This window comes from Plecotus auritus, assembly GCF_963455305.1.
Source record: "Plecotus auritus genome assembly, chromosome: 13".
NCBI classification, from domain to species: domain Eukaryota; kingdom Metazoa; phylum Chordata; class Mammalia; order Chiroptera; family Vespertilionidae; genus Plecotus; species Plecotus auritus.
In genome coordinates this window covers 17402786-17415706 of record NC_137779.1, presented here as the reverse complement: position 1 = coordinate 17415706, position 12921 = coordinate 17402786, and the positions used below count along the sequence as shown (strand labels likewise).

Here is a 12921-nt window from a genome sequence, read left to right as displayed (position 1 = left end):
CGCCTCCACCTTGAAGTGTACGTTTCTCAGTCTCGCCTGATTCCTCACCTGTGACATGGAAGACATGGCATCTGTTCTGTCTATAGCTTGGTCAGGGCTCTAACCAGGTGAGGAAGTGAATGATTTGAAAAGTTGAAAGGGTTTAGATAGTCAGTGTCCATGGATGCTGCCACGCCCCCACCCAGGCCTGCCCTTACCCCCACGCCCCAAGCTACACCCCCTTCGACAGACCATGTCCCTGTGTTGGGACAACAGCTCTGCCTGTCACACACGCCTCAGAGCTTCCTGCACACCCGGAGCCCCCTCCCCGGATACAAAAGGCAGACGGATGGGAATTACTGCACAGGGCCTGCCGCCGGGTTCCTATCCAGCCCGGCCTGGCTTCCTTCCTCATCCGGGGTCTGCCAGTCCAGGCTGATTTTCGCTTTCGCTCGCGATGGGAAGCTTTCTGGTTCCTTTCTCTTCTGCAGCCCAGCACTCAGCCAGGCCGGGGAGCCCAGGTGACCCCGATTCTGCGCAGAGACGGCGCCCTGGGGTCCTGAGCTGCCCGCCTCCAAGCACGGGGCTCCCTCTTCCTGTCGCTGCCAGGCCCTGCCAGCCAAGTGACATGGGCCTTCTCTCCCTCCCCCAGACCCTGCTCCGTGACGGCAAGCGCGAGAGCATCGTGAGCACCCTGTTCATCTCCCCCGGAGACGTGGAGAACGGGCAGAGTATCGTGTGCCGAGCCACCAACAAAGCCATCCCCGCGGGGAAGGAGACCTCGGTCACCATCGACATCCAGCGTGAGTACTGACCCGGCCTGGGCACGGAGGAACCCCCACACCCTGACCTAGGCATGGAGGAATCCCCACACCCCGGCCTGGGCACAGAGGAACCCCCACACCCCGACCTGGGCATGGAGGAACCCCCACACCCCGACCTGGGCACGGAGGGGCCCCCACACCCCGGCCTGGGCACGGAGGAACCCCCACACCCCGACCTGGGCACGGAGGGGCCCCCACACCCCGGCCTGGGCACGGAGGAACCCCCATACCACAGCCTGGGCACGGAGGGGCCCCCACACCCCGGCCTGGGCACGGAGGAACCCCCACACCCCGGCCTGGGCCCGGAGGAACCCCCATACCCCGACCTGGGCATGGAGGAACCCCCACACCCCGACCTGGGCACGGAGAAACCCCCACACCCCGGCCTGGGCACGGAGGAACCCCCATACTCCAGCCTGGGCACGGAGGAACTCCCACACCCCGACCTGAGCACAGAGGAACCCCACACCCTGACCTGGGCTGGGCACGGAGGAACCCCCACACCCTGGGCTGGGCTGGGCACGGAGGAACCCCCACACCCCGACCTGGGCATGGAGGAACCCCCACACCCTGACCTGGGCACGGAGGAACCCCACACCCTGACCTGGGCACGGAGGAACCCCCACACCCTGGCCTGGGCACGGAGGAACCCCCACACCCCGGCCTGGGCACGGAGGAACCCCACACCCTGGCCTGGGCACGGAGGAACCCCCACACCCTGGCCTGGGCACGGAGGAACCCCCATACCCCGACCTGGGCATGGAGGAACCCCACACCCTGGCCTGGGCATGGAGGAACCCCCACACCCCGGCCTGGGCACGGAGGAACCCCCACACCCTGGGCTGGGCTGGGCACAGAGGAACCCCCACACCCCGACCTGGGCATGGAGGAACCCCCACACCCTGACCTGGGCACGGAGGAACCCCACACCCTGACCTGGGCATGGAGGAACCCCCACACCCTGGCCTGGGCACGGAGGAACCCCCACACCCCGGCCTGGGCACGGAGGAACCCCACACCCTGGCCTGGGCATGGAGGAACCCCCACACCCTGGCCTGGGCACGGAGGAACCCCCACACCCTGGCCTGGGCATGGAGGAACCCCCACACCCCGGCCTGGGCACGGAGGAACCCCACACCCTGGCCTGGGCTGGGAGGAACCCCCACACCCTGGCCTGGGCACGGAGGAACCCCCACACCCTGGCCTGGGCATGGAGGAACCCCCACACCCTGGCCTGGGCACGGAGGAACCCCCACACCCTGGCCTGGGCTGGGCACAGAGGAATGCCCACACCCCGGCCTGGGCACGGAGGAACCCCCACACCCCGGCCTGGGCACGGAGGAACCCCACACCCTGACCTGGGCATGGAGGAACCCCCACACCCTGGCCTGGGCTGGGCACGGAGGAACCCCCACACCCCGGCCTGGGCACGGAGGAACCCCCACACCCCGGCCTGGGCACGGAGGAACCCCCACACCCTGGGCTGGGCTGGGCACGGAGGAACCCCCACACCCCGACCTGGGCATGGAGGAACCCCCACACCCTGACCTGGGCACAGAGGAACCCCACACCCTGACCTGGGCATGGAGGAACCCCCACACCCTGGCCTGGGCACGGAGGAACCCCCACACCCCGGCCTGGGCACGGAGGAACCCCACACCCTGGCCTGGGCACGGAGGAACCCCCACACCCTGGCCTGGGCATGGAGGAACCCCCACACCCCGGCCTGGGCACGGAGGAACCCCCACACCCTGGCCTGGGCACGGAGGAACCCCCACACCCTGGCCTGGGCACGGAGGAACCCCCACACCCTGGCCTGGGCACAGAGGAACCCCCACACCCTGACCTGGGCACGGAGGAACCCCCTCACCCTGGCCTGGGCACGGAGGAACCCCCACACCCCGGCCTGGGCACGGAGGAACCCCCACACCCCGGCCTGGGCACGGAGGAACCCCACACCCTGACCTGGGTTTGGAGGAACCCCCACACCCTGGCCTGGGCTGGGCACGGAGGAACCCCCACACCCCGGCCTGGGCACGGAGGAACCCCCACACCCCGGCCTGGGCACGGAGGAACCCCCTCACCCTGGCCTGGGCACGGAGGAACCCCCACACCCCGGCCTGGGCACGGGTTTGGGAAGGGACCGGCCTGCACAACCAGCACCTCAGGCTGCCTCCCTGCGGGCATCCTCGGGCAGCAAGTGGGTCAGACAGCTCCGTGGCCTGGCCAGGTTTGGATGTGTGCACACCCGAAGGGCCCGCTTGTCCTTAATGTCACCTGAAGCGAAAACATCTCAGATGAGGGTCCTTGGCAAGTGACATGTTTAAGCCACGTTTCTACACCTGCCTAAGGTAGAGCTTCCACATCAGTCAATGTCCTGGTCACCCCTGGCCCTGCTGGCCTCCCAGGTGGCCCCACGCAATCCCCCCGGGTCCCACACCCGGTGAGTAGCACCAGCCCCTCTCAGAGGGTCTCGTGGAAGGGCCGGTCAAGGGCAGAGAAGGGAGAAAAGACCGCCTGTATCTGCATGTATTACCTCGTTCAGTCTGTACAACCATTTGGTACAGAGCAGGTATGACGATGGCCCCCATCTGGGGAACCGAGGCTCCCAAAGTCTGATGCGCGTGCCCAAGGCCACAGAGGTTTCAGATGCAGGCAGCCTCACTCTGCAGACCTGCGCTGGTGACCCCTCTTCGGTGCTTCCGAACGGGGGGCCTCAGCGAGGGTCAGTTACTACAATGAATATCAACAACAATGAGGCTTAGAGCTGTGCCAGCATCCCATCCCGAATGTCACCTGAAGGAGACCCCGGAAGGTCCCCAAAGTGCCCGTCGGTCCCGGAGAACAAGGCAGGGCTCTGCGAGGCGCTCCGTGGCCGTCCTCTCAGACGGGGCCGGGTTAGGTGTCAGCGACCAGCGCTCACAGCCAGCCGCTCCTCTCTACGCTCCTCTCGGCCGGGGAGCGAGAGGCCACCACGTGCCGGTGGTACCTCGTCAGGGGCTCTGAGTGCCTCGTCATGGGCTGGGACTCACTGCCTCCCCATCGTTCTATTTGCTTTAACTCAAATTCATTTCAAAACACTTTTCAACATGCTGGATTCAGTTCCGCATGGCACTCCAAGGATCTGTGTCCTAGGATTTTCTTTCTTTTTTTTTTAATATATTTTATTGATTTTTTTTTCACAGAGAAGAAGGGAGAGGGATAGAGAGCTAGAAACATCGATGAGAGAGAAACATCAATCAGCTGCCTCCTGCACACCCCCCACTGGGGATGTGCCCGCAACCAAGGTACATGCCCTTGACCGGAATCGAACCCGGGACCCTTCAGTCCGAAGTCCAACGCTCTATCCACTGAGCCAAACCGGTTTCAGCTCTTTTTTTTTTTTTTTTTTTTTTTTTTTTTATTGATTTCAGAGAGGAAGGGAGAGGGTGAGGGAGACAGAAACATCAACGATGAGAGCCATTGAGCGGCTGCCTCCTCCACGCCCCCCACAGGCGATGGAGCCTGCAAACTCAAGCATGTGCTCTGACTAGAAATCCAACCGTGACCTCCAGGTTCATAGATCAGTGCTCAACCACTGAGCCACCCAGGCTGGGCCTAGGGTTTTCTGAACCCGTCTTGGGGCCTAAGAGCAGACACTCCCACTCAGTGTCTAGAGTCCTTGCAGACACCGTTACACTCCAGAGGGCAGAAGGAATGGCTGTAACAGCAGACACCGCGCTGAGTTCTGGAGGAGCTTTATCTCCACCGTATGCATCAGCTATTGGCCCCTCTCTCCGCTCCATGCCAAGCAGATGAGGTTTTCTTTCATCCCTCACTCAGTGAGAGCCAAGAACAGCAGGGTGATGGGGGGAAGATGCTCACTCTAAGGGTCGTGTAAGTTTGGGGGTCAGCCTCAGAGGGGTGTCTCCCTCCCCTGGCCCTCACCCAGGGCCTGGCTCTCCACGCCCACCTGCTTCTGCACAGCAGCCATGGTGTAGAGCAACAGGCCCGGCCGCGGGGAGGAAGCAAGGAGCTGTGGGCATCAGCTGGTTCAGCAGCCAGGAAGGCTCCACCCCCAGGAGTGTGGGTCTGAGCTGGGTGCTCCACGGAGGGACTCCAGTGCCTTGTCTGATTGCACTGAGTGACATCTGAGCTCCCTTATTGCCCGAGGATTGACCACAAATCAGAGCTCTCTCCAGACACAGCCCCACCCTGGGAGGAAGGAGTCAGGGAGGCACAAGTCATCCAAGTCTCCGATGGCCGAGCTGCCAGCTGTGGCCGTGGCACAGCCCCTCCCTCCTCCCCCACCCATCCTAACCCGGGCAGGAGGCCTGTGCCAGTTGCGAATCCTGCACCAAAGAAACCCCCTGCTTGGCTCCCAGGGCCGCGGCCTGGGCCCCGAGGGAGACTGGGGACGCAGTGTTCCAGGCCATGTGCATCACACCGGGAACCTCCCTCAGCAGGAAAGCCGCCCCCACACATCGGCCCACCAGCTACTAAAAGGCATTGCCCTAAATGCACTCTCATGAGATGATCAATTTACCAGGGCGCTCGATTATAGTCTGCGTCGGTGGAGGACGCCAGCCCTGCCAGGTCCCTGGGCCCTGGCGGCCTTTCTTCCCAAGGACATCTCAGCCACGTGAGGAGGGAGGCCTCAGGAAGAGGTCAGATGGAGGCTTAGCCCCCAGGTGCCTGCTCATAGGCCCGCCCCATCTGAGGAAGTGCAGGCCGTGGTTAAGGCCACAGCATTCTTTCTGGTTTGAATATGGTTCTGCCAAGGTTCACCTGGTGAGTTAACCTCTTTGTGCCTCAGTTTCCTCATCTGAATACACCGGCAGCAATGCTTGCCTCATAGGGCTGCTGTGAGGTTAGATTCAGTCATTCAGCTGCTGTGCCTAGCACAGTGCCTAGCACGTGGTGAGCACTTTGCACCTGTCAGCTGTTGTTACCATGCACAGAGTGCAGCCCCCCCTCCCCCTGCCCCCCCCACCACAGCCCAGGGCCCCCCACAGCCCTGACAGGGGATTCCATCCATGCGTCCCCTCCCGAAAGTGTCTGCATGTGTGTGCCAAGCAAAGATCAAGCTCTCTCCACCCCCAGCCTCCCCCTTCCTCTCCCTCCATTGCTCCATGTGCTCGCTCAATAAGCACCCAGGTGTTTGCTGTGGACGCCATGGGCTGGAGGAGCTGCCTTTGCAAGCCTGCTCATCTTCTCCGGCAACCAGGAAGCAGCCACACTCAGCAAAAGCACATTTGTTGTTTGTTTCCCTCGGTCTTTCTATGTTACCCAACGGAAGACAAAGCTTCCAGATTGAGTAATGGGAGAGAAAGCTTAACACCCCCAAAGTCTCGCTACATCTGGACTCTGCATCCAGCTGCCAAGTTGCAAATGGATGTGCTATAAAACCACCAAGTCATGGAATTTCGCTCTTTTCCCACCCCCGCCTCCTTGTAATACTTCCCCTGAGCATGCACGCGCACATACACACACACACACACACACACACACACGTGCGCGCACACACGCACCCGCACACACACACGCACACACGCATTGCTGATAGAAACACTAACAGGCTCAGCTGTAACATCTGTTCCATGTGATCTCGGTTCCACCAGCTACATCAAAGCTGCCCTCTGCAAGTTACACAGCCGACATCACGCGTGGGATTAAAATCATGTTAATAGTTGGATGTGACATAAACTATGTCTGCCCCTGGAGCCTGGTAGATGCCTGCAAGTTCATACCCTGCTCAACGAGAGGAGGGGCCTGGAGGGGGAGTGCAGGGGCTGTGGCCAGGGTGGAGGTGCAGCCACAGTGGAGGTGTGGGCATTAGCTGGTCCAGCAGCCAGGAAGGGGGAGCTCATCTGTGCGTGAAGAAATCTATCTTCTCGCCCTAACCGGTTTGGCTCAGTGGATAGAGCGTCGGCCTGCGGACTCCAGGGTCCCAGGTTCGATTCTGGTCAAGGGCATGTACCTTGGTTGCGGGTACATCCCCAGTAGGAGGTGTGCAGGAGGCAGCTGATCGATGTTTCTCTCTCATCGATGTTTCTAACTCTCTATCCCTCTCCCTTCCTCTCTGTAAAAAAATCAATAAAATATATATTTAAAAAAAAAAGAAAAAAAAAGAAATCTATCTTCTCATTGGAGTGCTTCCTGGGGCCCATTCTCCGAGGTCCTGCAGGAAAGGCAGGTATTGAGGGTGTTGCAAAGAGGTGGGGAAGCTGCGGGAGACTGTCCCAAGGATGAGCTGAGAGTGGCAGGTGGGTGATGGCAGAGGGGCCCAGGCAGCAAGAAGGGTCCCCATAGGTATGTGCTCCATCCCCCTGCTCCCCGAGACCCATCATTTGACAAAGGTGGGGTGGGCCTCCCGGAAATGCCCCCCGATTTCTGTGTTGGGTTTCTAGACTCTGTCCCACTGGCTCCATCACCTCCTCCACAAGAGTTGGATGGAGGCGCTCCACTCGCCTCCTAATATTGATGTCGGAATGGGGGACGGGAGCCAGCCACACATTCAGACGCAGAGGGCAGCTCTCAAGCGCCTATACCACAGAGCATGGTCCCCCAACCCCCATGAGATGCAAACTCCTCCCTGGGTCTCCTTGTCCCTGGGTGGCGCCGTCAGCCTCCGGGTGCCCAGCTTAGCCGGCCAGCCCTGCGTGGATAGAGGGCTGGGTCTCCTGCGTAGTCTGGCCTGGGAGCTGGCGGTCCTGGCTGCGTGGGCCGGCACTCACCTGAGGGGCAGCAGCCGGGAGTGGCTGCGAGTCTGGGGGTCGTTCCTTCCCTGGGAGGCGAGCTCTCATGGCTACTCCTTGCCACACGCATCTTTGTGACCATGTGAACTATGCTTTCGACTCTAAGCTCTCTGCTTCTTTTTCTGATTCTCCTCTGCACTTCTCAATCTCTGCCCCCCTTTCCTCCTCGCCTCTCTCCCATGTAGGTCTCCGCCTGCCATCCTTTCTGTCAGCTCCCCGTGTGCCTCTCTGCCTCTGCTCCCGTCTCCCTGTCTCTCTCCCTCTCTCCGTTCCCCTTCTCCTCTACCTCCTCCCCGCTTAGCTCTGTGAGCTTCTCATCACGCTGAAGTGGGGCGCCGGGGGCTGGGGGCCACCCGTCAGGACGCCGGGGAGATGATTAGGCTGATGAAAGGGTGTGAATGCCATGTTCCAGTGAACGGATGCACCGGAGCCTCTGCACAGAGATAGGACACGGGCATTTCAAAGACAGACCGTTTGTATTTCAATGGCCTCAGTGTCCACACTCCCCTCGTGCCATGACACCCCCTCCTCCCTTCTCCTTTCTGAAGTCTTTTGTTCTCTCCGAAAGCTGGACGCTGGGAGGCACGACTCTGAGGCTGGGCAGCCATACTTCCTAGCTGGCTGCTCATTGAAACACCAGGCTTTGGACCTACAGAGGGAGCCCCACTGCCCCACCCTCCCCCCCAGGACTCCCCTCTCCAGGGAGAGGGGCACCCCTGCTGAAGCCACCAGCTTTCTGGGGACCCCTGGAGTGGTGGCTGCTCTGAGGGTCCCCAGGATCGTGGGGGCAGAAACTCTGGCCTGTACCCTCCAGGTCACCGAGGGGGTCTTCCGGCCTCATTCTTCCCCAAAACCGTGGACACAGCTCCCCGGCCTACAAGGGACTCTCTTCTTCCTGCAGACCCCCCACTGGTCAACCTGTCGGTGGAGCCACAGCCGGTGCTGGAAGACAACGTTGTCACCTTCCACTGCTCTGCCAAGGCCAACCCAGCCGTCACGCAGTACAGGTAAGGGCCACGCTGAGCAGGCGCGGCCTGGCCACCGGGCCCTCCACCCCCGCCTGTCACCTGGGCTGTCGCTGTGGGCCTGGGTACCCGGCACCCTGCTGGTTCAGTGGGGGTGCCCCCTCTCCTTCTCCATGCCCCACCACCCCACCCACCCTGGCCAGGTGAGGACCCCTTCCCGCCTGCCTCTCCCCGCCACCCTGGCCGGTGGAGTCCCTCTCCTTCACGCACAGGTGTGCTCCCATTCCGCTGGAGATGGTAGGTGTCACCCTTCCGTGTGAATAGCTCGATGATCCCTTCTTTCTGAAAAGAGGGAGAGAGGCTCAGGAAAACATGTTAAAAACATCAAGGGGATCCAGTAAGGTCAGCATCTGGATTCTAGTCTTGCGTCACCAAACTTCTCACCTGGGCAGGGTGGGGGCTCTGGGACAGCTCCCTGTCCCGCGGGCACCTGGGACCACTCACACCCATGGCCCCAAGCATCCCTGGCTCACAACACCGCTAAGGCATCGCCGCTGCTTCCACGCTCGTCTGTCCCCGTTGACTGAGCTTCTCGGAGGCAAGCACTGCAATTTGAGTCTCATATGGCGCTCAGCGTGGAGCACAGTGTGTGGCGTGTACTGTTCTCGGAACGCGGGCTGACTGACGGGATAAATGCTCAGAGCTGCTCCCCTGGCCCCCTCCTGCCTGCGCATCATCACCGCGTGAGGCATCCCAGAGACAGTGACCTCAGAGGTGCTCAAGGGCAGACTCGCCTCCCCTCCTACTGGATCTCACCGTGGCCCTGACTCCACCCCGTCCCTTCCCACCAGCCCAGACCTGACGGAGGCACCCGGAGTGTGGCCTCTGCCATGGAAATGGGTCATTAAGCTGCAGCCTCCGCCAGCGCCCAAGAGGCTGATGGTCTCAGAGGAGGAAATACTGGCCAGTGTGGGTGGAGGACAGGGATGGCAGAGGGGCAGTGCCGCCCCAGAATCCGAGGTAATGGGCCGGAGAGGCAGCCAGAGGTTCAGGCTGGACTCCAGGCAGCGCCCCCTGCAGTGCAGATAATGAAACAACGTGGGGACCAGAAACCAGGAGACAGTCTTGACCTTCGAGGATTTTTTTTTAATCCTTACCGAGGATATTTTTTCCATCAATTTTTATTATTTTTTTAAATATATTTTTATTGATTTCAGAGAGCAAGGGAGAGGGAGAGAGAGAGAGAGAAACATCAGTGATGAGAGAGAATCATTGATTGATTGGATGAGAGAGACACACGGATTGGTTGCCTCCCACATGCACCCTGACCAGGGCTGGGATCGAAGCTGCAACCCAGGTACATGCCCCTGACCGGGAATCAAACCCACAACCCTTGGGTGCTCGGGCTGGCACTCTAACCACTTAGCAACACCAGCCAGGGCTCGAGGATATTTTTAAGTCGGATGCAAATCCATCTGCCCTGTCTGGCTTAGCTGTGCACTGGGCTAGGGGATCCCTGGAGTCATGCAGCCCAGGAGGTCCAGGGGCCGGTCTGGAGCAAACTCCTGAGGCCCAGTCCCCCCTCTGGAAAGAGCAGAACCCCGGTGATGTCGACGGTGACCAGGTGTAAGTGTGCACACGAGGCGGGGTCATGATGCAGATACGACAAGAGAGTGATGGCTGAAGGGGAAAGGCGGTTCATTGCACTATTCTTGCAACGTCCCCATAATTTCAAAGTGTTGTGTTTTTTTTTTTAACTAAAAAGTTAACAAAGGAACAAGCAGGCATACAGGCAGACACCATGCAGGTTGCCCTGGGCCCTGGGCCCGGGGCGTCCCACCCCATCTCCATCCAACCCTGTGGGTTACAGTCGGGGGGAGCTGTCAGGTGGGCCGGGGGGCTCCCTGCAGGTGGGCACTTGTCCTTACGTGTCCCTTTCCCCATGGACTTGTGATTAGCCAAAGGTCCTGAGAACGCTTCAGGGTGGATCCGGCTTCCTCCGGGCCTCCCCCCAGCGCACAGCGGCCTCCAGGCCTCCCCCCAGCGCACAGCGGCCTCCAGGCCTCCCCCCAGCGCACAGCGGCCTGAGTCCCGCCCCGACCCCCTCGCTCCAGCCAGGTGGGAGGAGTAGGGGTTGGACACAGATCCCCAATCACGCGTCCCGTTCATCCCCCGATTCATCTGCCTCAGGCAGGGGCAGTGCCAATTTAGTCGGGTCATTAAATTAACGTTAGAAACTGAAGTGATTCATGAATAACTCATAATGGTTTGTTGGGAAGCTCCTTAAGCTCTCAGGGAGCATGGTTTGCTCTGTTGTTAAACAATAATTGTTATTTATTAATCGTGTTCTTAATAATTACCCGATATTAATTCGCAATAAGAACCACATGGTGCCAGCCTGGGGGATGGCGGTCTCCCGGCTGGAGGGACGGGCTGGGCAGGAGACCGATGTGGGGAAGGAAGCGTAGAGGACGGGCCTCCGCGGTCCCAGGATGGAGCCGGGAGTGAGAGGAAGTGGGGTGCAGGCAGGGCCAGCAAGGGAGCTGTGGTCACAGGGATTCGTGGGCACAGGGTGACAATGGTGGGGGCCAAAGGACCCGTCAGCACTGGGTTTGAACTGCAGGAGGAGCGAGCTGGAAGCTTTGTGATTTTTTTAGTTTATTTTTGTTGTTGTTCATCCTCACCCGAGGATATTTTTCCATTGATTTTTAGAGAGAGTAGAAGGGTGGGGGAGAGACACAGAGAGAGAAATATTGGTGTGGGAGAGACACATGGATTGGTTGCCTCCCACACACACCCTGACCAGGGCCAGGGATCAAGCCTGCAACCGAGGTACGTGCCCTTGACCGGAATCGAACCCGGGACCCTTCGGGCTGTGGGCTGACGTTCTATCCACTGAGCCAAACCGGCTAGGGCAGCTTTGTGATTGTAAAGTGAGTTTGTCCACCTTGGAGACCTGTAAGGAGAGCTCCACGGCGTACGCGCACTCACACCCCCTGGGGACCCCAGCACTGCCCCCGGGGCGGGGGCTGCCTGGTCCCTGGCCCACACAGTGCTCTGCGGTCCAGGGCCAGGACCCAGACAGGCCCGAGGCTCTCCGGGCTCCCCCTTCGGCTGGCTCTGATTGGTCGGACGACTGGCTGTTGAAAGAAGTCAGCACAGCCTGCCTCCTGCCTCCCTGACAAACCAGGACAGATGGAGCCGAGGCCTCTGAGGAGCGAGACAAGGGAGGGAGGGTGGAAACTGCACAGAAAAAAGAGCAAGTGTCACCCCTGGGGATGGGGCCGGTGGAAGGGAGAGAGGGGCACTGTGAGGGGACCTACTCTGGGGACAGGAGTCGGGACAGGAGAGCTGAGAGAACTGGCCACGGGGAGGGGCGGTCAGGAGCCCTGCTAACCCGTCTCCCTCAGCTTCTGACCTTGCGTGGACCCCGACTTCCTGGAGCCTCATTTCTGTGTGTGTGAGTGTTGGTGCGGGGGGGCATGCCTGCAGGTGTGGGCACACGCCATGACACCTTGGCCTCTGAGGTCGCGGACTTGGCTTCCTTCTTTTCCAACGTGGCCAGGACAGGGTCCCTGACAGGCTCAGAGCCGGGTGGCCACGCTGTCTGGGGACTGACAGTGTGTTATCCATCGCCTAGCCAGCCAGACGGCTGGCCGACGGAACAGCCAAACCACCTCCCTCCAGAATAACCCACTCGTCCAATGCCCCTGACCGCCTGGTGACCCTCAGACCGAAGCCCGCCACCTGCACCGCCAACCGCTCCCCAGCCCGGGAAGTCGCCCTGCCTGGAGTTCCCCGGAGGGACCCACAGGGGCTGCCCCCGCTGCCCCAGGCCGCGCACCCTCTCTGTGGGCTGGATGTGCCCAGCTCCCAGAGAACCGTCCCCCGGGCAGGAGGGGCGCCCTGGCCATCGGGGCCACCACAGCCTCCGGGGCCTGTGTTGCAGGTGGGCCAAGCGGGGCCAGATCATCAAGGAGGCGTCGGGGGAGGTGTACCGCACCACCGTGGACTACACGTACTTCTCGGAGCCCGTCTCCTGCGAGGTGACCAACGCCCTGGGCAGCACCAACATCAGCCGCACCGTGGACGTCTACTGTGAGTGCCCGGTCTGGGGGCTCCCCTAGGGGCGCGGGCCCCGGGTGGTCTCTGCTCAGGGCCCGGGGACCGGTGCTGGGCCCCCGCACACGGCGTGCCATGCCTCGCCTCGCCACCTCACGGAGCTGTGCCCTGTGCGCAGAGTCTCCTCGTGTGGCGGCAGGATGAGACCTGAGAGCAAGCTCCGAGCAAATCACTGCCTGTCCCCCCAGCCTGCCCCTCCCATTCAGGGCCCCCCGAGGTGCCCCTTCTCCCGGGGGGCCTGGCAGAGACGGCCCAGCCGATGGGCAGCTAGGTGCATCACAGCGATGATCATTC

General features: G+C 61.3%; 1 protein-coding gene across 2 annotated transcripts in view; it reads left to right on the top strand.

Moving 5' to 3' along the window:
* KIRREL3 (kirre like nephrin family adhesion molecule 3) overlaps window positions 1-12921 on the top strand; it is a 484782-nt gene that overhangs the window by 452797 nt on the left and 19064 nt on the right. For both annotated transcript variants that reach the window (XM_080649529.1, XM_080649528.1), the window contains exons 6-8: window positions 632-782; window positions 8442-8547; window positions 12455-12603. In XM_080649529.1, coding sequence (XP_080505655.1) covers window positions 632-782; window positions 8442-8547; window positions 12455-12603 — 406 coding nt within the window. The remainder of the gene's footprint in view (window positions 1-631; window positions 783-8441; window positions 8548-12454; window positions 12604-12921) is intronic.